A 26842-nucleotide genomic window follows, 5' to 3' on the forward strand; every position below is an offset into this window, starting at 1 on the left:
GCAGCCTGTTCCAGTGCTCTGCCACCCTCTGAGTGAAGAAGTTCCTCCTCCTCACGTTCAAGAGGAACTTCCTGTGCTCCAGCTTGTGCCCCTTGCCCCTCCTCCTGTCGCTGGCCACCACGGAGAGGAGCCTGGCCCCGTCCTCTTGACACCCGCCCTTTAGACACTGATAAGCGTTGAGAAGGTCCCCTCTCAGCCTTGTCTTCTCCAGCCTAAAGAGCCCCAGGGCTCTCGGCTTTTCTTCGTATGGGAGATGCTCCAGTCCCTTAATCGTCTTACCAGCCCTCTGCCGGAGTCTCTGCAGTAGCTCCCTGTCCCTCTTGAATTGGGGGGCCCAGAACTGGACACAGTACTCCAGCTGTTACCTTACCAGGGTGGAGCATATTGGGAGGATTAGCACCCTTGACTTGCTGGCCATGCTCTTCTTAACGCAACCCAGGAGGCCGTTGTCCTTCTTGGCCACAAGGGCACATTGCTGGCTCGTGATCATCCCGTTATCCACCAAAACTCCCAGGTCAACCTCTGCAGAGCTACTCTCAAGCAGGTCGACCCACAGCCTGTACTGGGGTACGGGGTTCTTCCTCCCCAGGGGCAGGACCCTCCCCTTGCCCCTGTTAAACTTCAGCTGGTTCCTCTCCACCCAGCTCTCCAGCCTGTCCAGATCCCGCTGAACGGCAGCACAGCCTTCCGCTGGATCTGCCACTCCTCCCAGCTTTGTATCGTCAGCAAATTTGCTGAGGATACCCTCCATCCCTTCACCCAGGTGGCTGATGAAGACATTGAATCGCACGGGCCCTAACACTGACCCCTGGGGATCACCGCTACTTACAGGCCTCCAGCTGGACTCAGCACCGCTGATCACACCCCTCTGAGCTCTGTCCTTCAGCCAGTTCTCAACCCACCTCACTGGCCACTCATCTAACCCACACTTCCTAAGCTTACCTATGAGGACGTGGTGGGGACAGTGTCAAAAGTGTCACCCCGTCCCTGTGAGCCACTCAGTGGTACCGCCCAAAGGAGTGGCCAGAAAAGCCAGGAGAAATTCAGACCTACCTGGAGGAACGAACGGGGGCAAGCTGCCTGTGGTGTTGGCCGTGGCATCTGTTAGGGCAGGAAGAGAAAGAAGCAGGTGAGGAGCTTGCGGGCAAAGGAGCTCGGCCAGTTTTTCTCCCAGCCGCTGGGGCTGTTGGTGCCAGCCTGTCACGTGGGCGATGGAGAGCTGGAGGATTCAGCAGGGTGGTCTTCCACGGTGGGAGCAACGCAAACCCCAACCCTTGGAGACGTCTCCAGGACGCGCCAAATTGCGGCCAAGAAGGGCCACCTTTGGAAAGCCTCCCGGTATTTAGGAAGGACAAGCAACGGTACCTGAACACACAACAGCAGCATCTTCTTGGTGGCCGCAGTTGTGGATGCCCCAGCCATTGTGGCTGCAGCTGAAGAGGGAGAACTCATTCCCTGAGCAGTGCACATCGTCCAGGTAGATATTGCCGGTGCCTTGTCCAAAGTAGGCGTTTTGTGGTGCCGAAACAGCAAAGCCGCATCCCAGCTGCCTGCACACGACGGTGGCATCGCTCAGGTCCCAGTTGTCATCGCAGACGGTGCCCCGGCCCCCGGAGTAGTAAATCTCTACGCGCCCCTCGCAGTGGTTCCTGCCGTTCACCAGGCTCAGGGAGGCACCTTGGAAAGGAGGAGAGGGGGGAAGCATGGCAAAACCCTCGAGCACGCAGGTACCTTCTCTCGCCGGGGCATTGCCCACGCTCGACGGGTTGCAGGCCATCAGGACGGCCACGCTCGGCTTAACGAGGCTGCGCGTTTCCCTGGCTCTGCTCTCCCAAGGGGAAGACCAAACCCACAGTGTCACAGAATCACTGAATGGTAGGAGTCGGAAGGGACCTCTGGAGATCATCTAGTCCGACTCCCCTGCTAAAGCAGGTTAGCCTAGAGCAGGTCACCCAGGAAGGCATCCAGACGGGTTTTGAGTATCTCCAGGGAAGGAGACTCCACAACCCCCCTGGGCAGCCTGTTCCAGTGCTCTGCCACCCTCTGAGTGAAGAAGTTCCTCCTCCTCACGTTCAAGAGGAACTTCCTGTGCTCCAGCTTGTGCCCCTTGCCCCTCCTCCTGTCGCTGGCCACCACGGAGAGGAGCCTGGCCCCGTCCTCTTGACACCCGCCCTTTAGACACTGATAAGCGTTGAGAAGGTCCCCTCTCAGTCTTGTCTTCTCCAGCCTAAAGAGCCCCAGGGCTCTCGGCTTTTCTTCGTATGGGAGATGCTCCAGTCCCTTAATCGTCTTACCAGCCCTCTGCCGGAGTCTCTGCAGTAGCTCCCTGTCCCTCTTGAATTGGGGGGCCCAGAACTGGACACAGTACTCCAGCTGTTACCTTACCAGGGTGGAGCATATTGGGAGGATTAGCACCCTTGACTTGCTGGCCATGCTCTTCTTAACGCAACCCAGGAGGCCGTTGTCCTTCTTGGCCACAAGGGCACATTGCTGGCTCGTGATCATCCCGTTATGCACCAAAACTCCCAGGTCAACCTCTGCAGAGCTACTCTCAAGCAGGTCGACCCACAGCCTGTACTGGGGTACGGGGTTCTTCCTCCCCAGGGGCAGGACCCTCCCCTTGCCCCTGTTAAACTTCAGCTGGTTCCTCTCCACCCAGCTCTCCAGCCTGTCCAGATCCCGCTGAACGGCAGCACAGCCTTCCGCTGGATCTGCCACTCCTCCCAGCTTTGTATCGTCAGCAAATTTGCTGAGGATACCCTCCGTCCCTTCACCCAGGTGGCTGATGAAGACATTGAATCGCACGGGCCCTAACACTGACCCCTGGGGATCACCGCTACTTAGAGGCCTCCAGCTGGACTCAGCACCGCTGATCACACCCCTCTGAGCTCTGTCCTTCAGCCAGTTCTCAACCCACCTCACTGGCCACTCATCTAACCCACACTTCCTAAGCTTACCTATGAGGACGTGGTGGGGACAGTGTCAAAAGTGTCACCCCGTCCCTGTGAGCCACTCAGTGGTACCGCCCAAAGGAGTGGCCAGAAAAGCCAGGAGAAATTCAGACCTACCTGGAGGAACGAACGGGGGCAAGCTGCCTGTGGTGTTGGCCGTGGCATCTGTTAGGGCAGGAAGAGAAAGAAGCAGGTGAGGAGCTTGCGGGCAAAGGAGCTCGGCCAGTTTTTCTCCCAGCCGCTGGGGCTGTTGGTGCCAGCCTGTCACGTGGGCGATGGAGAGCTGGAGGGGTCAGCAGGGTGGTCTTCCACGGTGGGAGCAACGCAAACCCCAACCCTTGGAGACGTCTCCAAGACGCGCCAAATTGCGGCCAAGAAGGGCCACCTTTGGAAAGCCTCCCGGTATTTAGGAAGGACAAGCAACGGTACCTGAACACACAACAGCAGCATCTTCTTGGTGGCCGCAGTTGTGGATGCCCCAGCCATTGTGGCTGCAGTTGAAGAGGGAGAACTCATTCCCTGAGCAGTGCACATCGTCCAGGTAGATATTGCCGGTGCCTTGTCCAAAGTAGGCGTTTTGTGGTGCCGAAACAGCAAAGCCGCATCCCAGCTGCCTGCACACGACGGTGGCATCGTTCAGGTCCCAGTTGTCATCGCAGACGGTGCCCCGGCCCCCGGAGTAGTAAATCTCTACGCGCCCCTCGCAGCGGTTCCTGCCGTTCACCAGGCTCAGGGAGGCACCTTGGAAAGGAGGAGAGGGGGGAAGCATGGCAAAACCCTCGAGCACGCAGGTACCTTCTCTCGCCGGGGCATTGCCCACGCTCGACGGGTTGCAGGCCATCAGGACGGCCACGCTCGGCTTAACGAGGCTGCGCGTTTCCCTGGCTCTGCTCTCCCAAGGGGAAGACCAAACCCACAGTGTCACAGAATCACTGAATGGTAGGAGTCGGAAGGGACCTCTGGAGACCATCTAGTCCGACTCCCCTGCTAAAGCAGGTTAGCCTAGAGCAGGTCACCCAGGAAGGCATCCAGACGGGTTTTGAGTATCTCCAGGGAAGGAGACTCCACAACCCCCCTGGGCAGCCTGTTCCAGTGCTCTGCCACCCTCAGAGTGAAGAAGTTCCTCCTCCTCACGTTCAAGAGGAACTTCCTGTGCTCCAGCTTGTGCCCCTTGCCCCTCGTCCTGTCGCTGGCCACCACGGAGAGGAGCCTGGCCCCGTCCTCTTGACACCCGCCCTTTAGACACTGATAAGCGTTGAGAAGGTCCCCTCTCAGTCTTGTCTTCTCCAGCCTAAAGAGCCCCAGGGCTCTCGGCTTTTCTTCGTATGGGAGATGCTCCAGTCCCTTAATCGTCTTACCAGCCCTCTGCCAGAGTCTCTGCTGTAGCTCCCTGTCCCTCTTGAATTGGGGGGCCCAGAACTGGACACAGTACTCCAGCTGTTACCTTACCAGGGTGGAGCATATTGGGAGGATGAGCACCCTTGACTTGCTGGCCATGCTCTTCTTAACGCAACCCAGGAGGCCGTTGTCCTTCTTGGCCACAAGGGCACATTGCTGGCTCGTGGTCATCCCGTTATCCACCAAAACTCCCAGGTCAACCTTTGCAGAGCTACTCTCAAGCAGGTCGACCCACAGCCTGTACTGGGGTACGGGGTTCTTCCTCCCCAGGGGCAGGACCCTCCCCTTGCCCCTGTTAAACTTCAGCTGGTTCCTCTCCACCCAGCTCTCCAGCCTGTCCAGATCCCGCTGAACGGCAGCACAGCCTTCCGCTGGATCTGCCACTCCTCCCAGCTTTGTATCGTCAGCAAATTTGCTGAGGATACCCTCCGTCCCTTCACCCAGGTGGCTGATGAAGACATTGAATCGCACGGGCCCTAACACTGACCCCTGGGGATCACCGCTACTTACAGGCCTCCAGCTGGACTCAGCACCGCTGATCACACCCCTCTGAGCTCTGTCCTTCAGCCAGTTCTCAACCCACCTCACTGGCCACTCATCTAACCCACACTTCCTAAGCTTACCTATGAGGACGTGGTGGGGACAGTGTCAAAAGTGTCACCCCGTCCCTGTGAGCCACTCAGTGGTACCGCCCAAAGGAGTGGCCAGAAAAGCCAGGAGAAATTCAGACCTACCTGGAGGAACGAACGGGGGCAAGCTGCCTGTGGTGTTGGCCGTGGCATCTGTTAGGGCAGGAAGAGAAAGAAGCAGGTGAGGAGCTTGCGGGCAAAGGAGCTCGGCCAGTTTTTCTCCCAGCCGCTGGGGCTGTTGGTGCCAGCCTGTCACGTGGGCGATGGAGAGCTGGGGGGGTCAGCAGGGTGGTCTTCCACGGTGGGAGCAACGCAAACCCCAACCCTTGGAGACGTCTCCAGGACGCGCCAAATTGCGGCCAAGAAGGGCCACCTTTGGAAAGCCTCCCGGTATTTAGGAAGGACAAGCAACGGTACCTGAACACACAACAGCAGCATCTTCTTGGTGGCCGCAGTTGTGGATGCCCCAGCCATTGTGGCTGCAGTTGAAGAGGGAGAACTCATTCCCTGAGCAGTGCACATCGTCCAGGTAGATATTGCCGGTGCCTTGTCCAAAGTAGGCGTTTTGTGGTGCCGAAACAGCAAAGCCGCATCCCAGCTGCCTGCACACGACGGTGGCATCGCTCAGGTCCCAGTTGTCATCGCAGACGGTGCCCCGGCCCCCGGAGTAGTAAATCTCTACGCGCCCCTCGCAGCGGTTCCTGCCGTTCACCAGGCTCAGGGAGGCACCTTGGAAAGGAGGAGAGGGGGGAAGCATGGCAAAACCCTCGAGCACGCAGGTACCTTCTCTCGCCGGGGCATTGCCCACGCTCGACGGGTTGCAGGCCATCAGGACGGCCACGCTCGGCTTAACGAGGCTGCGCGTTTCCCTGGCTCTGCTCTCCCAAGGGGAAGACCAAACCCACAGTGTCACAGAATCACTGAATGGTAGGAGTCGGAAGGGACCTCTGGAGACCATCTAGTCCGACTCCCCTGCTAAAGCAGGTTAGCCTAGAGCAGGTCACCCAGGAAGGCATCCAGACGGGTTTTGAGTATCTCCAGGGAAGGAGACTCCACAACCCCCCTGGGCAGCCTGTTCCAGTGCTCTGCCACCCTCTGAGTGAAGAAGTTCCTCCTCCTCACGTTCAAGAGGAACTTCCTGTGCTCCAGCTTGTGCCCCTTGCCCCTCGTCCTGTCGCTGGCCACCACGGAGAGGAGCCTGGCCCCGTCCTCTTGACACCCGCCCTTTAGACACTGATAAGCGTTGAGAAGGTCCCCTCTCAGTCTTGTCTTCTCCAGCCTAAAGAGCCCCAGGTCTCTCGGCTTTTCTTCGTATGGGAGATGCTCCAGTCCCTTAATCGTCTTACCAGCCCTCTGCCGGAGTCTCTGCAGTAGCTCCCTGTCCCTCTTGAATTGGGGGGCCCAGAACTGGACACAGTACTCCAGCTGTTACCTTACCAGGGTGGAGCATATTGGGAGGATGAGCACCCTTGACTTCCTGGCCATGCTCTTCTTAACGCAACCCAGGAGGCCGTTGTCCTTCTTGGCCACAAGGGCACATTGCTGGCTCGTGGTCATCCCGTTATCCACCAAAACTCCCAGGTCAACCTCTGCAGAGCTACTCTCAAGCAGGTCGACCCACAGCCTGTACTGGGGTACGGGGTTCTTCCTCCCCAGGGGCAGGACCCTCCCCTTGCCCCTGTTAAACTTCAGCTGGTTCCTCTCCACCCAGCTCTCCAGCCTGTCCAGATCCCGCTGAACGGCAGCACAGCCTTCCGCTGGATCTGCCACTCCTCCCAGCTTTGTATCGTCAGCAAATTTGCTGAGGATACCCTCCGTCCCTTCACCCAGGTGGCTGATGAAGACATTGAATCGCACGGGCCCTAACACTGACCCCTGGGGATCACCGCTACTTACAGGCCTCCAGCTGGACTCAGCACCGCTGATCACACCCCTCTGAGCTCTGTCCTTCAGCCAGTTCTCAACCCACCTCACTGGCAACTCATCTAACCCACACTTCCTAAGCTTACCTATGAGGACGTGGTGGGGACAGTGTCAAAAGTGTCACCCCGTCCCTGTGAGCCACTCAGTGGTACCGCCCAAAGGAGTGGCCAGAAAAGCCAGGAGAAATTCAGACCTACCTGGAGGAACGAACGGGGGCAAGCTGCCTGTGGTGTTGGCCGTGGCATCTGTTAGGGCAGGAAGAGAAAGAAGCAGGTGAGGAGCTTGCGGGCAAAGGAGCTCGGCCAGTTTTTCTCCCAGCCGCTGGGGCTGTTGGTGCCAGCCTGTCACGTGGGCGATGGAGAGCTGGGGGGGTCAGCAGGGTGGTCTTCCACGGTGGGAGCAACGCAAACCCCAACCCTTGGAGACGTCTCCAGGACGCGCCAAATTGCGGCCAAGAAGGGCCACCTTTGGAAAGCCTCCCGGTATTTAGGAAGGACAAGCAACGGTACCTGAACACACAACAGCAGCATCTTCTTGGTGGCCGCAGTTGTGGATGCCCCAGCCATTGTGGCTGCAGTTGAAGAGGGAGAACTCATTCCCTGAGCAGTGCACATCGTCCAGGTAGATATTGCCGGTGCCTTGTCCAAAGTAGGCGTTTTGTGGTGCCGAAACAGCAAAGCCGCATCCCAGCTGCCTGCACACGACGGTGGCATCGTTCAGGTCCCAGTTGTCATCGCAGACAGTGCCCCGGCCCCCGGAGTAGTAAATCTCTACGCGCCCCTCGCAGCGGTTCCTGCCGTTCACCAGGCTCAGGGAGGCACCTTGGAAAGGAGGAGAGGGGGGAAGCATGGCAAAACCCTCGAGCACGCAGGTACCTTCTCTCGCCGGGGCATTGCCCACGCTCGACGGGTTGCAGGCCATCAGGACGGCCACGCTCGGCTTAACGAGGCTGCGCGTTTCCCTGGCTCTGCTCTCCCAAGGGGAAGACCAAACCCACAGTGTCACAGAATCACTGAATGGTAGGAGTCGGAAGGGACCTCTGGAGACCATCTAGTCCGACTCCCCTGCTAAAGCAGGTTAGCCTAGAGCAGGTCACCCAGGAAGGCATCCAGACGGGTTTTGAGTATCTCCAGGGAAGGAGACTCCACAACCCCCCTGGGCAGCCTGTTCCAGTGCTCTGCCACCCTCTGAGTGAAGAAGTTCCTCCTCCTCACGTTCAAGAGGAACTTCCTGTGCTCCAGCTTGTGCCCCTTGCCCCTCCTCCTGTCGCTGGCCACCACGGAGAGGAGCCTGGCCCCGTCCTCTTGACACCCGCCCTTTAGACACTGATAAGTGTTGAGAAGGTCCCCTCTCAGTCTTGTCTTCTCCAGCCTAAAGAGCCCCAGGTCTCTCGGCTTTTCTTCGTATGGGAGATGCTCCAGTCCCTTAATCGTCTTACCAGCCCTCTGCCGGAGTCTCTGCAGTAGCTCCCTGTCCCTCTTGAATTGGGGGGCCCAGAACTGGACACAGTACTCCAGCTGTTACCTTACCAGGGTGGAGCATATTGGGAGGATGAGCACCCTTGACTTGCTGGCCATGCTCTTCTTAACGCAACCCAGGAGGCCGTTGTCCTTCTTGGCCACAAGGGCACATTGCTGGCTCGTGATCATCCCGTTATCCACCAAAACTCCCAGGTCAACCTCTGCAGAGCTACTCTCAAGCAGGTCGACCCACAGCCTGTACTGGGGTACGGGGTTCTTCCTCCCCAGGGGCAGGACCCTCCCCTTGCCCCTGTTAAACTTCAGCTGGTTCCTCTCCACCCAGCTCTCCAGCCTGTCCAGATCCCGCTGAACGGCAGCACAGCCTTCCGCTGGATCTGCCACTCCTCCCAGCTTTGTATCGTCAGCAAATTTGCTGAGGATACCCTCCGTCCCTTCACCCAGGTGGCTGATGAAGACATTGAATCGCACGGGCCCTAACACTGACCCCTGGGGATCACCGCTACTTACAGGCCTCCAGCTGGACTCAGCACCGCTGATCACACCCCTCTGAGCTCTGTCCTTCAGCCAGTTCTCAACCCACCTCACTGGCCACTCATCTAACCCACACTTCCTAAGCTTACCTATGAGGACGTGGTGGGGACAGTGTCAAAAGTGTCACCCCGTCCCTGTGAGCCACTCAGTGGTACCGCCCAAAGGAGTGGCCAGAAAAGCCAGGAGAAATTCAGACCTACCTGGAGGAACGAACGGGGGCAAGCTGCCTGTGGTGTTGGCCGTGGCATCTGTTAGGGCAGGAAGAGAAAGAAGCAGGTGAGGAGCTTGCGGGCAAAGGAGCTCGGCCAGTTTTTCTCCCAGCCGCTGGGGCTGTTGGTGCCAGCCTGTCACGTGGGCGATGGAGAGCTGGGGGGGTCAGCAGGGTGGTCTTCCACGGTGGGAGCAACGCAAACCCCAACCCTTGGAGACGTCTCCAGGACGCGCCAAATTGCGGCCAAGAAGGGCCACCTTTGGAAAGCCTCCCGGTATTTAGGAAGGACAAGCAACGGTACCTGAACACACAACAGCAGCATCTTCTTGGTGGCCGCAGTTGTGGATGCCCCAGCCATTGTGGCTGCAGTTGAAGAGGGAGAACTCATTCCCTGAGCAGTGCACATCGTCCAGGTAGATATTGCCGGTGCCTTGTCCAAAGTAGGCGTTTTGTGGTGCCGAAACAGCAAAGCCGCATCCCAGCTGCCTGCACACGACGGTGGCATCGCTCAGGTCCCAGTTGTCATCGCAGACGGTGCCCCGGCCCCCGGAGTAGTAAATCTCTACGCGCCCCTCGCAGCGGTTCCTGCCGTTCACCAGGCTCAGGGAGGCACCTTGGAAAGGAGGAGAGGGGGGAAGCATGGCAAAACCCTCGAGCACGCAGGTACCTTCTCTCGCCGGGGCATTGCCCACGCTCGACGGGTTGCAGGCCATCAGGACGGCCACGCTCGGCTTAACGAGGCTGCGCGTTTCCCTGGCTCTGCTCTCCCAAGGGGAAGACCAAACCCACAGTGTCACAGAATCACTGAATGGTAGGAGTCGGAAGGGACCTCTGGAGACCATCTAGTCCGACTCCCCTGCTAAAGCAGGTTAGCCTAGAGCAGGTCACCCAGGAAGGCATCCAGACGGGTTTTGAGTATCTCCAGGGAAGGAGACTCCACAACCCCCCTGGGCAGCCTGTTCCAGTGCTCTGCCACCCTCTGAGTGAAGAAGTTCCTCCTCCTCACGTTCAAGAGGAACTTCCTGTGCTCCAGCTTGTGCCCCTTGCCCCTCGTCCTGTCGCTGGCCACCACGGAGAGGAGCCTGGCCCCGTCCTCTTGACACCCGCCCTTTAGACACTGATAAGCGTTGAGAAGGTCCCCTCTCAGTCTTGTCTTCTCCAGCCTAAAGAGCCCCAGGTCTCTCGGCTTTTCTTCGTATGGGAGATGCTCCAGTCCCTTAATCGTCTTACCAGCCCTCTGCCGGAGTCTCTGCAGTAGCTCCCTGTCCCTCTTGAATTGGGGGGCCCAGAACTGGACACAGTACTCCAGCTGTTACCTTACCAGGGTGGAGCATATTGGGAGGATGAGCACCCTTGACTTGCTGGCCATGCTCTTCTTAACGCAACCCAGGAGGCCGTTGTCCTTCTTGGCCACAAGGGCACATTGCTGGCTCGTGATCATCCCGTTATCCACCAAAACTCCCAGGTCAACCTCTGCAGAGCTACTCTCAAGCAGGTCGACCCACAGCCTGTACTGGGGTACGGGGTTCTTCCTCCCCAGGGGCAGGACCCTCCCCTTGCCCCTGTTAAACTTCAGCTGGTTCCTCTCCACCCAGCTCTCCAGCCTGTCCAGATCCCGCTGAACGGCAGCACAGCCTTCCGCTGGATCTGCCACTCCTCCCAGCTTTGTATCGTCAGCAAATTTGCTGAGGATACCCTCCGTCCCTTCACCCAGGTGGCTGATGAAGACATTGAATCGCACGGGCCCTAACACTGACCCCTGGGGATCACCGCTACTTACAGGCCTCCAGCTGGACTCAGCACCGCTGATCACACCCCTCTGAGCTCTGTCCTTCAGCCAGTTCTCAACCCACCTCACTGGCCACTCATCTAACCCACACTTCCTAAGCTTACCTATGAGGACGTGGTGGGGACAGTGTCAAAAGTGTCACCCCGTCCCTGTGAGCCACTCAGTGGTACCGCCCAAAGGAGTGGCCAGAAAAGCCAGGAGAAATTCAGACCTACCTGGAGGAACGAACGGGGGCAAGCTGCCTGTGGTGTTGGCCGTGGCATCTGTTAGGGCAGGAAGAGAAAGAAGCAGGTGAGGAGCTTGCGGGCAAAGGAGCTCGGCCAGTTTTTCTCCCAGCCGCTGGGGCTGTTGGTGCCAGCCTGTCACGTGGGCGATGGAGAGCTGGGGGGGTCAGCAGGGTGGTCTTCCACGGTGGGAGCAACGCAAACCCCAACCCTTGGAGACGTCTCCAGGACGCGCCAAATTGCGGCCAAGAAGGGCCACCTTTGGAAAGCCTCCCGGTATTTAGGAAGGACAAGCAACGGTACCTGAACACACAACAGCAGCATCTTCTTGGTGGCCGCAGTTGTGGATGCCCCAGCCATTGTGGCTGCAGCTGAAGAGGGAGAACTCATTCCCTGAGCAGTGCACATCGTCCAGGTAGATATTGCCGGTGCCTTGTCCAAAGTAGGCGTTTTGTGGTGCCGAAACAGCAAAGCCGCATCCCAGCTGCCTGCACACGACGGTGGCATCGCTCAGGTCCCAGTTGTCATCGCAGACGGTGCCCCGGCCCCCGGAGTAGTAAATCTCTACGCGCCCCTCGCAGCGGTTCCTGCCGTTCACCAGGCTCAGGGAGGCACCTTGGAAAGGAGGAGAGGGGGGAAGCATGGCAAAACCCTCGAGCACGCAGGTACCTTCTCTCGCCGGGGCATTGCCCACGCTCGACGGGTTGCAGGCCATCAGGACGGCCACGCTCGGCTTAACGAGGCTGCGCGTTTCCCTGGCTCTGCTCTCCCAAGGGGAAGACCAAACCCACAGTGTCACAGAATCACTGAATGGTAGGAGTCGGAAGGGACCTCTGGAGACCATCTAGTCCGACTCCCCTGCTAAAGCAGGTTAGCCTAGAGCAGGTCACCCAGGAAGGCATCCAGACGGGTTTTGAGTATCTCCAGGGAAGGAGACTCCACAACCCCCCTGGGCAGCCTGTTCCAGTGCTCTGCCACCCTCTGAGTGAAGAAGTTCCTCCTCCTCACGTTCAAGAGGAACTTCCTGTGCTCCAGCTTGTGCCCCTTGCCCCTCGTCCTGTCGCTGGCCACCACGGAGAGGAGCCTGGCCCCGTCCTCTTGACACCCGCCCTTTAGACACTGATAAGCGTTGAGAAGGTCCCCTCTCAGTCTTGTCTTCTCCAGCCTAAAGAGCCCCAGGTCTCTCGGCTTTTCTTCGTATGGGAGATGCTCCAGTCCCTTAATCGTCTTACCAGCCCTCTGCCGGAGTCTCTGCAGTAGCTCCCTGTCCCTCTTGAATTGGGGGGCCCAGAACTGGACACAGTACTCCAGCTGTTACCTTACCAGGGTGGAGCATATTGGGAGGATGAGCACCCTTGACTTGCTGGCCATGCTCTTCTTAACGCAACCCAGGAGGCCGTTGTCCTTCTTGGCCACAAGGGCACATTGCTGGCTCGTGATCATCCCGTTATCCACCAAAACTCCCAGGTCAACCTCTGCAGAGCTACTCTCAAGCAGGTCGACCCACAGCCTGTACTGGGGTACGGGGTTCTTCCTCCCCAGGGGCAGGACCCTCCCCTTGCCCCTCTTAAACTTCAGCTGGTTCCTCTCCACCCAGCTCTCCAGCCTGTCCAGATCCCGCTGAACGGCAGCACAGCCTTCCGCTGGATCTGCCACTCCTCCCAGCTTTGTATCGTCAGCAAATTTGCTGAGGATACCCTCCGTCCCTTCACCCAGGTGGCTGATGAAGTCATTGAATCGCACGGGCCCTAACACTGACCCCTGGGGATCACCGCTACTTACAGGCCTCCAGCTGGACTCAGCACCGCTGATCACACCCCTCTGAGCTCTGTCCTTCAGCCAGTTCTCAACCCACCTCACTGGCCACTCATCTAACCCACACTTCCTAAGCTTACCTATGAGGACGTGGTGGGGACAGTGTCAAAAGTGTCACCCCGTCCCTGTGAGCCACTCAGTGGTACCGCCCAAAGGAGTGGCCAGAAAAGCCAGGAGAAATTCAGACCTACCTGGAGGAACGAACGGGGGCAAGCTGCCTGTGGTGTTGGCCGTGGCATCTGTTAGGGCAGGAAGAGAAAGAAGCAGGTGAGGAGCTTGCGGGCAAAGGAGCTCGGCCAGTTTTTCTCCCAGCCGCTGGGGCTGTTGGTGCCAGCCTGTCACGTGGGCGATGGAGAGCTGGGGGGGTCAGCAGGGTGGTCTTCCACGGTGGGAGCAACGCAAACCCCAACCCTTGGAGACGTCTCCAGGACGCGCCAAATTGCGGCCAAGAAGGGCCACCTTTGGAAAGCCTCCCGGTATTTAGGAAGGACAAGCAACGGTACCTGAACACACAACAGCAGCATCTTCTTGGTGGCCGCAGTTGTGGATGCCCCAGCCATTGTGGCTGCAGCTGAAGAGGGAGAACTCATTCCCTGAGCAGTGCACATCGTCCAGGTAGATATTGCCGGTGCCTTGTCCAAAGTAGGCGTTTTGTGGTGCCGAAACAGCAAAGCCGCATCCCAGCTGCCTGCACACGACGGTGGCATCGCTCAGGTCCCAGTTGTCATCGCAGACGGTGCCCCGGCCCCCGGAGTAGTAAATCTCTACGCGCCCCTCGCAGCGGTTCCTGCCGTTCACCAGGCTCAGGGAAGCACCTTGGAAAGGAGGAGAGGGGGGAAGCATGGCAAAACCCTCGAGCACGCAGGTACCTTCTCTCGCCGGGGCATTGCCCACGCTCGACGGGTTGCAGGCCATCAGGACGGCCACGCTCGGCTTAACGAGGCTGCGCGTTTCCCTGGCTCTGCTCTCCCAAGGGGAAGACCAAACCCACAGTGTCACAGAATCACTGAATGGTAGGAGTCGGAAGGGACCTCTGGAGACCATCTAGTCCGACTCCCCTGCTAAAGCAGGTTAGCCTAGAGCAGGTCACCCAGGAAGGCATCCAGACGGGTTTTGAGTATCTCCAGGGAAGGAGACTCCACAACCCCCCTGGGCAGCCTGTTCCAGTGCTCTGCCACCCTCTGAGTGAAGAAGTTCCTCCTCCTCACGTTCAAGAGGAACTTCCTGTGCTCCAGCTTGTGCCCCTTGCCCCTCGTCCTGTCGCTGGCCACCACGGAGAGGAGCCTGGCCCCGTCCTCTTGACACCCGCCCTTTAGACACTGATAAGCATTGAGAAGGTCCCCTCTCAGTCTTGTCTTCTCCAGCCTAAAGAGCCCCAGGGCTCTCGGCTTTTCTTCGTATGGGAGATGCTCCAGTCCCTTAATCGTCTTACCAGCCCTCTGCCGGAGTCTCTGCAGTAGCTCCCTGTCCCTCTTGAATTGGGGGGCCCAGAACTGGACACAGTACTCCAGCTGTTACCTTACCAGGGTGGAGCATATTGGGAGGATGAGCACCCTTGACTTGCTGGCCATGCTCTTCTTAACGCAACCCAGGAGGCCGTTGTCCTTCTTGGCCACAAGGGCACATTGCTGGCTCGTGATCATCCCGTTATCCACCAAAACTCCCAGGTCAACCTCTGCAGAGCTACTCTCAAGCAGGTCGACCCACAGCCTGTACTGGGGTACGGGGTTCTTCCTCCCCAGGGGCAGGACCCTCCCCTTGCCCCTGTTAAACTTCAGCTGGTTCCTCTCCACCCAGCTCTCCAGCCTGTCCAGATCCCGCTGAACGGCAGCACAGCCTTCCGCTGGATCTGCCACTCCTCCCAGCTTTGTATCGTCAGCAAATTTGCTGAGGATACCCTCCGTCCCTTCACCCAGGTGGCTGATGAAGACATTGAATCGCACGGGCCCTAACACTGACCCCTGGGGATCACCGCTACTTACAGGCCTCCAGCTGGACTCAGCACCGCTGATCACACCCCTCTGAGCTCTGTCCTTCAGCCAGTTCTCAACCCACCTCACTGGCCACTCATCTAACCCACACTTCCTAAGCTTACCTATGAGGACGTGGTGGGGACAGTGTCAAAAGTGTCACCCCGTCCCTGTGAGCCACTCAGTGGTACCGCCCAAAGGAGTGGCCAGAAAAGCCAGGAGAAATTCAGACCTACCTGGAGGAACGAACGGGGGCAAGCTGCCTGTGGTGTTGGCCGTGGCATCTGTTAGGGCAGGAAGAGAAAGAAGCAGGTGAGGAGCTTGCGGGCAAAGGAGCTCGGCCAGTTTTTCTCCCAGCCGCTGGGGCTGTTGGTGCCAGCCTGTCACGTGGGCGATGGAGAGCTGGGGGGGTCAGCAGGGTGGTCTTCCACGGTGGGAGCAACGCAAACCCCAACCCTTGGAGACGTCTCCAGGACGCGCCAAATTGCGGCCAAGGAGGGCCACCTTTGGAAAGCCTCCCGGTATTTAGGAAGGACAAGCAACGGTACCTGAACACACAACAGCAGCATCTTCTTGGTGGCCGCAGTTGTGGATGCCCCAGCCATTGTGGCTGCAGCTGAAGAGGGAGAACTCATTCCCTGAGCAGTGCACATCGTCCAGGTAGATATTGCCGGTGCCTTGTCCAAAGTAGGCGTTTTGTGGTGCCGAAACAGCAAAGCCGCATCCCAGCTGCCTGCACACGACGGTGGCATCGTTCAGGTCCCAGTTGTCATCGCAGACGGTGCCCCGGCCCCCGGAGTAGTAAATCTCTACGCGCCCCTCGCAGCGGTTCCTGCCGTTCACCAGGCTCAGGGAGGCACCTTGGAAAGGAGGAGAGGGGGGAAGCATGGCAAAACCCTCGAGCACGCAGGTACCTTCTCTCGCCGGGGCATTGCCCACGCTCGACGGGTTGCAGGCCATCAGGACGGCCACGCTCGGCTTAACGAGGCTGCGCGTTTCCCTGGCTCTGCTCTCCCAAGGGGAAGACCAAACCCACAGTGTCACAGAATCACTGAATGGTAGGAGTCGGAAGGGACCTCTGGAGACCATCTAGTCCGACTCCCCTGCTAAAGCAGGTTAGCCTAGAGCAGGTCACCCAGGAAGGCATCCAGACGGGTTTTGAGTATCTCCAGGGAAGGAGACTCCACAACCCCCCTGGGCAGCCTGTTCCAGTGCTCTGCCACCCTCTGAGTGAAGAAGTTCCTCCTCCTCACGTTCAAGAGGAACTTCCTGTGCTCCAGCTTGTGCCCCTTGCCCCTCCTCCTGTCGCTGGCCACCACGGAGAGGAGCCTGGCCCCGTCCTCTTGACACCCGCCCTTTAGACACTGATAAGCGTTGAGAAGGTCCCCTCTCAGTCTTGTCTTCTCCAGCCTAAAGAGCCCCAGGGCTCTCGGCTTTTCTTCGTATGGGAGATGCTCCAGTCCCTTAATCGTCTTACCAGCCCTCTGCCGGAGTCTCTGCAGTAGCTCCCTGTCCCTCTTGAATTGGGGGGCCCAGAACTGGACACAGTACTCCAGCTGTTACCTTACCAGGGTGGAGCATATTGGGAGGATTAGCACCCTTGACTTGCTGGCCATGCTCTTCTTAACGCAACCCAGGAGGCCGTTGTCCTTCTTGGCCACAAGGGCACATTGCTGGCTCGTGATCATCCCGTTATCCACCAAAACTCCCAGGTCAACCTCTGCAGAGCTACTCTCAAGCAGGTCGACCCACAGCCTGTACTGGGGTACGGGGTTCTTCCTCCCCAGGGGCAGGACCCTCCCCTTGCCCCTCTTAAACTTCAGCTGGTTCCTCTCCACCCAGCTCTCCAGCCTGTCCAGATCCCGCTGAACGGCAGCACAGCCTTCCGCTGGATCTGCCACTCCTCCCAGCTTTGTATCGTCAGCAAATTTGCTGAGGATACCCTCCGTCCCTTCACCCAGGTGGCTGATGAAGACATTGAATCGCACGGGCCCTAACACTGACCCCTGGGGATCACCGCTACTTACAGGCCTCCAGCTGGACTCAGCACCGCTGATCACACCCCTCTGAGCTCTGTCCTTCAGCCAGTTCTCAACCCACCTCACTGGCCACTCATCTAACCCACACTTCCTAAGCTTACCTATGAGGACGTGGTGGGGACAGTGTCAAAAGTGTCACCCCGTCCCTGTGAGCCACTCAGTGGTACCGCCCAAAGGAGTGGCCAGAAAAGCCAGGAGAAATTCAGACCTACCTGGAGGAACGAACGGGGGCAAGCTGCCTGTGGTGTTGGCCGTGGCATCTGTTAGGGCAGGAAGAGAAAGAAGCAGGTGAGGAGCTTGCGGGCAAAGGAGCTCGGCCAGTTTTTCTCCCAGCCGCTGGGGCTGTTGGTGCCAGCCTGTCACGTGGGCGATGGAGAGCTGGGGGATTCAGCAGGGTGGTCTTCCACGGTGGGAGCAACGCAAACCCCAACCCTTGGAGACGTCTCCAGGACGCGCCAAATTGCGGCCAAGAAGGGCCACCTTTGGAAAGCCTCCCGGTATTTAGGAAGGACAAGCAACGGTACCTGAACACACAACAGCAGCATCTTCTTGGTGGCCGCAGTTGTGGATGCCCCAGCCATTGTGGCTGCAGCTGAAGAGGGAGAACTCATTCCCTGAGCAGTGCACATCGTCCAGGTAGATATTGCCGGTGCCTTGTCCAAAGTAGGCGTTTTGTGGTGCCGAAACAGCAAAGCCGCATCCCAGCTGCCTGCACACGACGGTGGCATCGTTCAGGTCCCAGTTGTCATCGCAGACGGTGCCCCGGCCCCCGGAGTAGTAAATCTCTACGCGCCCCTCGCAGCGGTTCCTGCCGTTCACCAGGCTCAGGGAGGCACCTTGGAAAGGAGGAGAGGGGGGAAGCATGGCAAAACCCTCGAGCACGCAGGTACCTTCTCTCGCCGGGGCATTGCCCACGCTCGACGGGTTGCAGGCCATCAGGACGGCCACGCTCGGCTTAACGAGGCTGCGCGTTTCCCTGGCTCTGCTCTCCCAAGGGGAAGACCAAACCCACAGTGTCACAGAATCACTGAATGGTAGGAGTCGGAAGGGACCTCTGGAGATCATCTAGTCCGACTCCCCTGCTAAAGCAGGTTAGCCTAGAGCAGGTCACCCAGGAAGGCATCCAGACGGGTTTTGAGTATCTCCAGGGAAGGAGACTCCACAACCCCCCTGGGCAGCCTGTTCCAGTGCTCTGCCACCCTCTGAGTGAAGAAGTTCCTCCTCCTCACGTTCAAGAGGAACTTCCTGTGCTCCAGCTTGTGCCCCTTGCCCCTCCTCCTGTCGCTGGCCACCACGGAGAGGAGCCTGGCCCCGTCCTCTTGACACCCGCCCTTTAGACACTGATAAGCGTTGAGAAGGTCCCCTCTCAGTCTTGTCTTCTCCAGCCTAAAGAGCCCCAGGGCTCTCGGCTTTTCTTCGTATGGGAGATGCTCCAGTCCCTTAATCGTCTTACCAGCCCTCTGCCGGAGTCTCTGCAGTAGCTCCCTGTCCCTCTTGAATTGGGGGGCCCAGAACTGGACACAGTACTCCAGCTGTTACCTTACCAGGGTGGAGCATATTGGGAGGATTAGCACCCTTGACTTGCTGGCCATGCTCTTCTTAACGCAACCCAGGAGGCCGTTGTCCTTCTTGGCCACAAGGGCACATTGCTGGCTCGTGATCATCCCGTTATCCACCAAAACTCCCAGGTCAACCTCTGCAGAGCTACTCTCAAGCAGGTCGACCCACAGCCTGTACTGGGGTACGGGGTTCTTCCTCCCCAGGGGCAGGACCCTCCCCTTGCCCCTCTTAAACTTCAGCTGGTTCCTCTCCACCCAGCTCTCCAGCCTGTCCAGATCCCGCTGAACGGCAGCACAGCCTTCCGCTGGATCTGCCACTCCTCCCAGCTTTGTATCGTCAGCAAATTTGCTGAGGATACCCTCCGTCCCTTCACCCAGGTGGCTGATGAAGACATTGAATCGCACGGGCCCTAACACTGACCCCTGGGGATCACCGCTACTTACAGGCCTCCAGCTGGACTCAGCACCGCTGATCACACCCCTCTGAGCTCTGTCCTTCAGCCAGTTCTCAACCCACCTCACTGGCCACTCATCTAACCCACACTTCCTAAGCTTACCTATGAGGACGTGGTGGGGACAGTGTCAAAAGTGTCACCCCGTCCCTGTGAGCCACTCAGTGGTACCGCCCAAAGGAGTGGCCAGAAAAGCCAGGAGAAATTCAGACCTACCTGGAGGAACGAACGGGGGCAAGCTGCCTGTGGTGTTGGCCGTGGCATCTGTTAGGGCAGGAAGAGAAAGAAGCAGGTGAGGAGCTTGCGGGCAAAGGAGCTCGGCCAGTTTTTCTCCCAGCCGCTGGGGCTGTTGGTGCCAGCCTGTCACGTGGGTGATGGAGAGCTGGGGGATTCAGCAGGGTGGTCTTCCACGGTGGGAGCAACGCAAACCCCAACCCTTGGAGACGTCGCCAAGACGCGCCAAATTGCGGCCAAGAAGGGCCACCTTTGGAAAGCCTCCCGGTATTTAGGAAGGACAAGCAACGGTACCTGAACACACAACAGCAGCATCTTCTTGGTGGCCGCAGTTGTGGATGCCCCAGCCATTGTGGCTGCAGCTGAAGAGGGAGAACTCATTCCCTGAGCAGTGCACATCGTCCAGGTAGATATTGCCGGTGCCTTGTCCAAAGTAGGCGTTTTGTGGTGCCGAAACAGCAAAGCCGCATCCCAGCTGCCTGCACACGACGGTGGCATCGTTCAGGTCCCAGTTGTCATCGCAGACGGTGCCCCGGCCCCCGGAGTAGTAAATCTCTACGCGCCCCTCGCAGCGGTTCCTGCCGTTCACCAGGCTCAGGGAGGCACCTTGGAAAGGAGGAGAGGGGGGAAGCATGGCAAAACCCTCGAGCACGCAGGTACCTTCTCTCGCCGGGGCATTGCCCACGCTCGACGGGTTGCAGGCCATCAGGACGGCCACGCTCGGCTTAACGAGGCTGCGCGTTTCCCTGGCTCTGCTCTCCCAAGGGGAAGACCAAACCCACAGTGTCACAGAATCACTGAATGGTAGGAGTCGGAAGGGACCTCTGGAGACCATCTAGTCCGACTCCCCTGCTAAAGCAGGTTAGCCTAGAGCAGGTCACCCAGGAAGGCATCCAGACGGGTTTTGAGTATCTCCAGGGAAGGAGACTCCACAACCCCCCTGGGCAGCCTGTTCCAGTGCTCTGCCACCCTCTGAGTGAAGAAGTTCCTCCTCCTCACGTTCAAGAGGAACTTCCTGTGCTCCAGCTTGTGCCCCTTGCCCCTCCTCCTGTCGCTGGCCACCACGGAGAGGAGCCTGGCCCCGTCCTCTTGACACCCGCCCTTTAGACACTGATAAGCGTTGAGAAGGTCCCCTCTCAGTCTTGTCTTCTCCAGCCTAAAGAGCCCCAGGGCTCTCGGCTTTTCTTCGTATGGGAGATGCTCCAGTCCCTTAATCGTCTTACCAGCCCTCTGCCGGAGTCTCTGCAGTAGCTCCCTGTCCCTCTTGAATTGGGGGGCCCAGAACTGGACACAGTACTCCAGCTGTTACCTTACCAGGGTGGAGCATATTGGGAGGATTAGCACCCTTGACTTGCTGGCCATGCTCTTCTTAACGCAACCCAGGAGGCCGTTGTCCTTCTTGGCCACAAGGGCACATTGCTGGCTCGTGATCATCCCGTTATCCACCAAAACTCCCAGGTCAACCTCTGCAGAGCTACTCTCAAGCAGGTCGACCCACAGCCTGTACTGGGGTACGGGGTTCTTCCTCCCCAGGGGCAGGACCCTCCCCTTGCCCCTCTTAAACTTCAGCTGGTTCCTCTCCACCCAGCTCTCCAGCCTGTCCAGATCCCGCTGAACGGCAGCACAGCCTTCCGCTGGATCTGCCACTCCTCCCAGCTTTGTATCGTCAGCAAATTTGCTGAGGATACCCTCCGTCCCTTCACCCAGGTGGCTGATGAAGACATTGAATCGCACGGGCCCTAACACTGACCCCTGGGGATCACCGCTACTTACAGGCCTCCAGCTGGACTCAGCACCGCTGATCACACCCCTCTGAGCTCTCTCCTTCAGCCAGTTCTCAACCCACCTCACTGGCCACTCATCTAACCCACACTTCCTAAGCTTACCTATGAGGACGTGGTGGGGACAGTGTCAAAAGTGTCACCCCGTCCCTGTGAGCCACTCAGTGGTACCGCCCAAAGGAGTGGCCAGAAAAGCCAGGAGAAATTCAGACCTACCTGGAGGAACGAACGGGGGCAAGCTGCCTGTGGTGTTGGCCGTGGCATCTGTTAGGGCAGGAAGAGAAAGAAGCAGGTGAGGAGCTTGCGGGCAAAGGAGCTCGGCCAGTTTTTCTCCCAGCCGCTGGGGCTGTTGGTGCCAGCCTGTCACGTGGGTGATGGAGAGCTGGGGGATTCAGCAGGGTGGTCTTCCACGGTGGGAGCAACGCAAACCCCAACCCTTGGAGACGTCGCCAAGACGCGCCAAATTGCGGCCAAGAAGGGCCACCTTTGGAAAGCCTCCCGGTATTTAGGAAGGACAAGCAACGGTACCTGAACACACAACAGCAGCATCTTCTTGGTGGCCGCAGTTGTGGATGCCCCAGCCATTGTGGCTGCAGCTGAAGAGGGAGAACTCATTCCCTGAGCAGTGCACATCGTCCAGGTAGATATTGCCGGTGCCTTGTCCAAAGTAGGCATTTTGTGGTGCCGAAACAGCAAAGCCGCATCCCAGCTGCCTGCACACGACGGTGGCATCGTTCAGGTCCCAGTTGTCATCGCAGACGGTGCCCCGGCCCCCGGAGTAGTAAATCTCTACGCGCCCCTCGCAGCGGTTCCTGCCGTTCACCAGGCTCAGGGAGGCACCTTGGAAAGGAGGAGAGGGGGGAAGCATGGCAAAACCCTCGAGCACGCAGGTACCTTCTCTCGCCGGGGCATTGCCCACGCTCGACGGGTTGCAGGCCATCAGGACGGCCACGCTCGGCTTAACGAGGCTGCGCGTTTCCCTGGCTCTGCTCTCCCATCGAGAAGACCTCAACTGGCCCTTTGAGCCACTCAGTGGTACCGCCCAAACGATTTGCTAGAAAAGCCATCAGAAATTCAGACCTACCTGTAGGAACGAGTGGGGGTAAGCTGCCTCTCATGTTGGCTGTGGCATCTGTTAGGGGAGGAAGAGAAAAGCACGTGAGGAGCTTGCGGGCAAAGGAGCTCGGCCAGTTTTTCTCCCAGCCGCTGGGGTTGTTGGTGCCAGCCTGTCACGTGGGCAATGTAGATCTTCAGGGTGTAGCAGGGTGGTCTTCCATGGGGTAACAAAGAATTACATGATCTTTGAACAGGTCTCCAAACACATTCTCTTTAGGTAAACAAGTGCTAATTTTTTGGTTGCCCACAGTGTTTGTAGATATCCTATCCCTGGAAGCATTCAAGGTCAGACTGGAGAGTGCTCTGAGCCGTCTTCTAGTGGAGTATGTCTTTGCTCATTGCAGGAGTGTTGGACTAGATGACCTTGGAAGGTCCCTTCCAACCCAAACCATGCTATGCTTCTATGAGTCTATTCTTCCATGATTCTGTTGCAAATGCATGCTTTTCTTTAGTGACTATGTTTGACAATTCAAGTGAGAGACAAGTTCAGATGAGGTAGTTTTTTCCCTAGAGACGTGCATCTTTTTTGACGTGGTGCAAATCCACCTTGGAGCTTTGCTTTGCCCATGTTTACCTGCCACATGCCCGAGAGCTCCAAGGGCATTGCTGGGTGACCAATGCCCTGTCCCTGGGTGTCTGCTTCAGAGCACCATGCTCCTACCTGTCCCACCTGCCACCAGGCAGCTTCAGACTCCCGAGATGGGATATTAACTAGTACAGCCCCAAAGTCACTCATAGACGGAAAACACGGAAAATGCAGTCACACCTGAAGTCCTTGTCCTGGTGGCACCTTGGGTCTTGGTGTATGTCACTGTTGAGGGAAGAAGAGAAATAAGCAAGTGAGGAACTTTTTCTCTTAATAAAACTACAAAGATGCCCTCTCCCAGATCCACAAATTTCACTTGAGGCAACCGTTTTGCAAATTGAAACCAAAATGGTGGTGAGGAATCTTGTTTCTGAGGAAACGTCTTTGTTCCACGTGCTGACTAGTACAAGGGCAGAGTGAGACTCCCAGCTTTGGTCATGTAAAAGAAGTGTAAAGCAAACTTGCAGAATGTATTATTTCCATACGCATTATGAAAAACATATTTATGATCTTTGCATCAAAATAAAGAAAACTCGATTGTTACAGTCTCCAGGTTTTTGTTCTGCGTGCACGAAAGTCTCAACAGTGCCATTGTGTGCAAAATGCACGCCTCTGCGACTTCATGGTACCGTATATGATGGCAACTGTGTCTTACTGTTGTTCTTCCATTAAATCTTATAAAGTTAAATAATTATTGGGTGTTTCTATGTTTATCTCCAAGATTGAATTTGTAGTCTTTTGAAACAAATATGCTTTAAAGCCACAGAAACTATATTCCCTCTTAATTCCAAACTGTAAACCACAATTTTACAGGAACAGGACTTTCAGAAGTAGTTTCATGGCAGTATTTTTCTTTTATTGGTTTAAACTATGCTACAAGATACTACTGAAAAACAATTATAGCAATATTAATTTCATTGCACTAAATTTACTTCAACATGAAAAATAGTTAATCACAATATTGTTTCATGTTTTTAATAAGACAACATGATGCTATCTAATGTAATCCTGTCTTACTTCTAATGTTTGCACAAAGTTGATTATACTAGCATGGGAGTTACATGTACGGAACCAGTGTAGAGGAGTAAGACATCCCCTTTTTCCTAACTTTTTTGGTAGAATGTCCTCTAATGATTTTAAGTGGTTTACCTGACGTGGCATCCAGGAGTGCTGTATTTAAGAGGAAAAACCACAGCAAGTTCTTGTTAGTACCCATCTTGTCAAGATATGCCGATGAAGTAGAGCATCAGAATTTATACTCTGCACCTGTTAAAGAGTGAATGTCCCAAGGGCAGTCTGGCCAATGATATGTCTGATTGCTTATGCAATAATTTTATGACTACCTGATATTTACAGAAAGATTATGTATGCCTGGTAAAGTTTCCATTTCCTGGATAATTTGTACTATTGCCCTTATTATAAACTATCTTAACTGTACATGCAGGCTCAGCATTACCTTTGGAACCACACTTGTGAATCTATGTAGTTTTTTGCTCCCACCATCCCAATTTTATTTATTTATTGCTTGTAGATAGCGATCTAATTAAGCAGACTGTTACACATTGCAAGGTGAGGCAGGAAATTCGCAGCAGGATTTCTGATAAATCCTTCAGCAGAGAGCCCTGGTCTCATAAATGTTTGAGTTTCTGACGGTTTCCACTTGGAATTACAGGCTTGTTTCCCTGCTGCTTGTACACAAATAGCACATCATAAATGGCATTATGTCAGGTATCAAAAGTAAATTAACGCCAGCTATTTGTAACATATCCTAAGTGGACTTCATCTGCGGGGCCCTGTTGAGCTTGCTCTGCTTTACCAGTATCTTCCGTCAACCTACTGCTATAATCCTTAGCTGAATTTGCCAACAAGACTTCCTTCAATCCTTCGAACCACAAAGTTTATGAAAAGTGAAAGAAGTATGGCTTGAAGTAAAATCACAAGTCCTGTTGAGCTGGTTACCTTGGTTGGTCTATGTGAAGTGTTAATGGAGTAACCCATAATCCTGTCCTGTTAATCCATTTGCTGAAGTTTCTATATTGCAATTCTGCTGTTTCTCCTCATCCAAGGACGACGAATACAGGCCAGCTAGAAAGAGGCCAGTTGTTGGTCTAAGATTCTATTCATTACACTTCATCCAGGCTGTACCTATCTGTTCATTTTGGCTATGACACAAATGGCAACCAAGCTGCAATAGTTGACATAACTCGTGGTTTCTGCTGGTATATTCCAACCTTCCTCCTGCAGAAAAGCACAGCTTGAGTCTAGAGACAAAGGGAATAAAGAGTCCTCTTTCTGCAAAGGTTCACAGTGCTAGAATAGAGGAAGGAAAGACAAAAGGCCAGAGTCCAGAAACAGAATCAGAAGCTGTCAAAGCAGTCGCTGAGAAGAGCAAACTGAAGGACAATGGTAAATACAACTGATTGTATTCATATGTTAATTAAGAAATGTAAGCCTGAACATCACTATTCACAGCTCTACTGTTCCTGACTTCCTGACAAAAGCAGAAACAATACCATGCGCTCAGTGGAGTGATCACACACTGTCATTGGGAAGGGGCTATGGGATCACTGACCTGCCTCTAAATTGTTGAAAAATAAGACCTTTGTACAGCCTGAGGAGCCCAAGCAGCTGGAAAGCAGTTTTGCAGAAAAGGACCTTGGGATCCTGGTGAATGAATTGACCGTGAGCGAGCAATGTGCCCTTGCAACGAAGGTGGCCAGTGGCATCCTGGTGTTCAGACGAGCATCGCCATCAGCTCAAGGGAGGTCATCCTCCACCTCCACTCAGCACTGCTGAGGCACACGTGGGGTGCAGGTTCCGGTTCTGAGCTCCCCAGTACAAGAGACACATGGACATCCTGGAGCAAGTCTAACAAAGGACCACTAGGATGATTAAGGGACTGGAGCATATGAGGAGAGACCCAGAGAAGGGAAGGCTCAGAGGGGTCTCATCAATGTGTACAAATATAAGATGGGATGGAGTAAAGACAGAGCCAGACTCTCCTCAGTGGTGCCTAGTGGCAGGATGAGAAGCAATAGGTGTGAATTGAAGTCCAGTAAATTCCATTTAGACGTAAGAAAAAAGAATTTCACTGCGAGGGTGATCAAGAACTGGAATAGGTTTCCCAGTGAGATTATGAATTCGTCCGTTCTTCAAGGTCCTCAAACCCGACTGGACACAGTCCTGAGCATCCTGCTTTCTCTGACCCTCCTTTGAGCAAGGGGAAGGACTAGAGATCTCCAGATCATCCAGCCTTAGCTGGTCGATGACAACATGAATAGAAAATTTACGGATGATGTCAAGATTCAAGAACAGAGGAGGACTAAATGTGCTATGGTTAAATTTATCCTCAGCAATTAAATCTGCTAGCATGGTTCTTCAGCACAAACTTGGCTGTCAGAGTTCTTGCCAGGCCTCAACAATTCCAGCTTCCTGGTGCATTTCTGCTGTTTCCAGTAAAAGTTCTTTAAATTACCTGAGGACCTATGTCCAGATTTGATAACAGGCACCTTTGATTTGCAGCTGTCAAAATGCCAGTGTCCTCTGTACACCTTAGATTACCTCTCCTTTCTATTGCACATACAGACATCAGAGCAGCAGGAAGTTTGCTGCAGAATGAATTACCATAAAAAACTCTAAACGTAATGTATGAGGCTGCATTCCCAGTAGCATATCAGCAATCCATCTCTGTTCTCACATCAGTAGGAAATGGAAACTATTGCCTTGGCTCTTGACCACATGTCTCTGAGATAGAATACATGGGATTGAGTTTGTTTTACCATACTACAAAAGCTGTCAGGCACACAAAACCTAAAGAAGTTTGTCTGAGAAAAATAGCCTCAGTTAACTCCTGATATATTCTATTAGAGGTCAGCTGTTCATTGGAACAAGTGTTCACTAAATTACATTGTTATACTTGGATTAAAGAAACAAATGTTACCTTTTCTTCATGCAATTTCAATAAAAAATACATGTCCAAACTACCAAAGATTGAATTTTTCAAACATAGTTGTCATTTATAGCGGCACTTAGAGCCATTAAAGGCTATAGAAAGCTCTGCCGTCTCCCTTGCTCAACCATTTTCTTTCAGTTTGAAAAAGAAAAAAGCAAAAGATTTTACTTAATATAACACTGTGTTCTAGATCCATGGACA

At 55.7% G+C, this 26842-nt stretch overlaps 1 protein-coding gene across 1 annotated transcript in view; it reads right to left on the bottom strand.

Moving 5' to 3' along the window:
• LOC104342116 (scavenger receptor cysteine-rich domain-containing protein DMBT1) overlaps positions 1–21927 on the bottom strand; it is a 36445-nt gene extending 14518 nt beyond the window's left edge. Inside the window, exons 1-21 of the mRNA XM_086466830.1 lie at positions 21504–21927; positions 19501–19812; positions 19189–19332; positions 18501–18559; positions 18191–18454; positions 17478–17948; positions 15459–15819; positions 13444–13767; positions 11441–11752; positions 11129–11272; positions 10131–10219; positions 9414–9888; positions 7399–7722; positions 5396–5707; positions 5084–5227; positions 4086–4270; positions 3381–3843; positions 3069–3212; positions 2386–2522; positions 2071–2334; positions 1354–1828 (exon numbers count right to left, since the gene is read on the bottom strand). Of these exons, the coding sequence (XP_086322956.1) occupies positions 1354–1828; positions 2071–2334; positions 2386–2522; positions 3069–3212; positions 3381–3843; positions 4086–4270; positions 5084–5227; positions 5396–5707; positions 7399–7722; positions 9414–9888; positions 10131–10219; positions 11129–11272; positions 11441–11752; positions 13444–13767; positions 15459–15819; positions 17478–17948; positions 18191–18454; positions 18501–18559; positions 19189–19332; positions 19501–19812; positions 21504–21927 (5827 nt within the window). The remainder of the gene's footprint in view (positions 1–1353; positions 1829–2070; positions 2335–2385; positions 2523–3068; positions 3213–3380; positions 3844–4085; positions 4271–5083; positions 5228–5395; positions 5708–7398; positions 7723–9413; positions 9889–10130; positions 10220–11128; positions 11273–11440; positions 11753–13443; positions 13768–15458; positions 15820–17477; positions 17949–18190; positions 18455–18500; positions 18560–19188; positions 19333–19500; positions 19813–21503) is intronic.
• Between the last annotated feature and the right edge of the window lie 4915 nt (positions 21928–26842).

The sequence above is a fragment of the Leptosomus discolor genome, chromosome 6, assembly GCF_034619465.1.
Source record: "Leptosomus discolor isolate bLepDis1 chromosome 6, bLepDis1.hap2, whole genome shotgun sequence".
Lineage (NCBI taxonomy): Eukaryota > Metazoa > Chordata > Aves > Leptosomiformes > Leptosomidae > Leptosomus > Leptosomus discolor.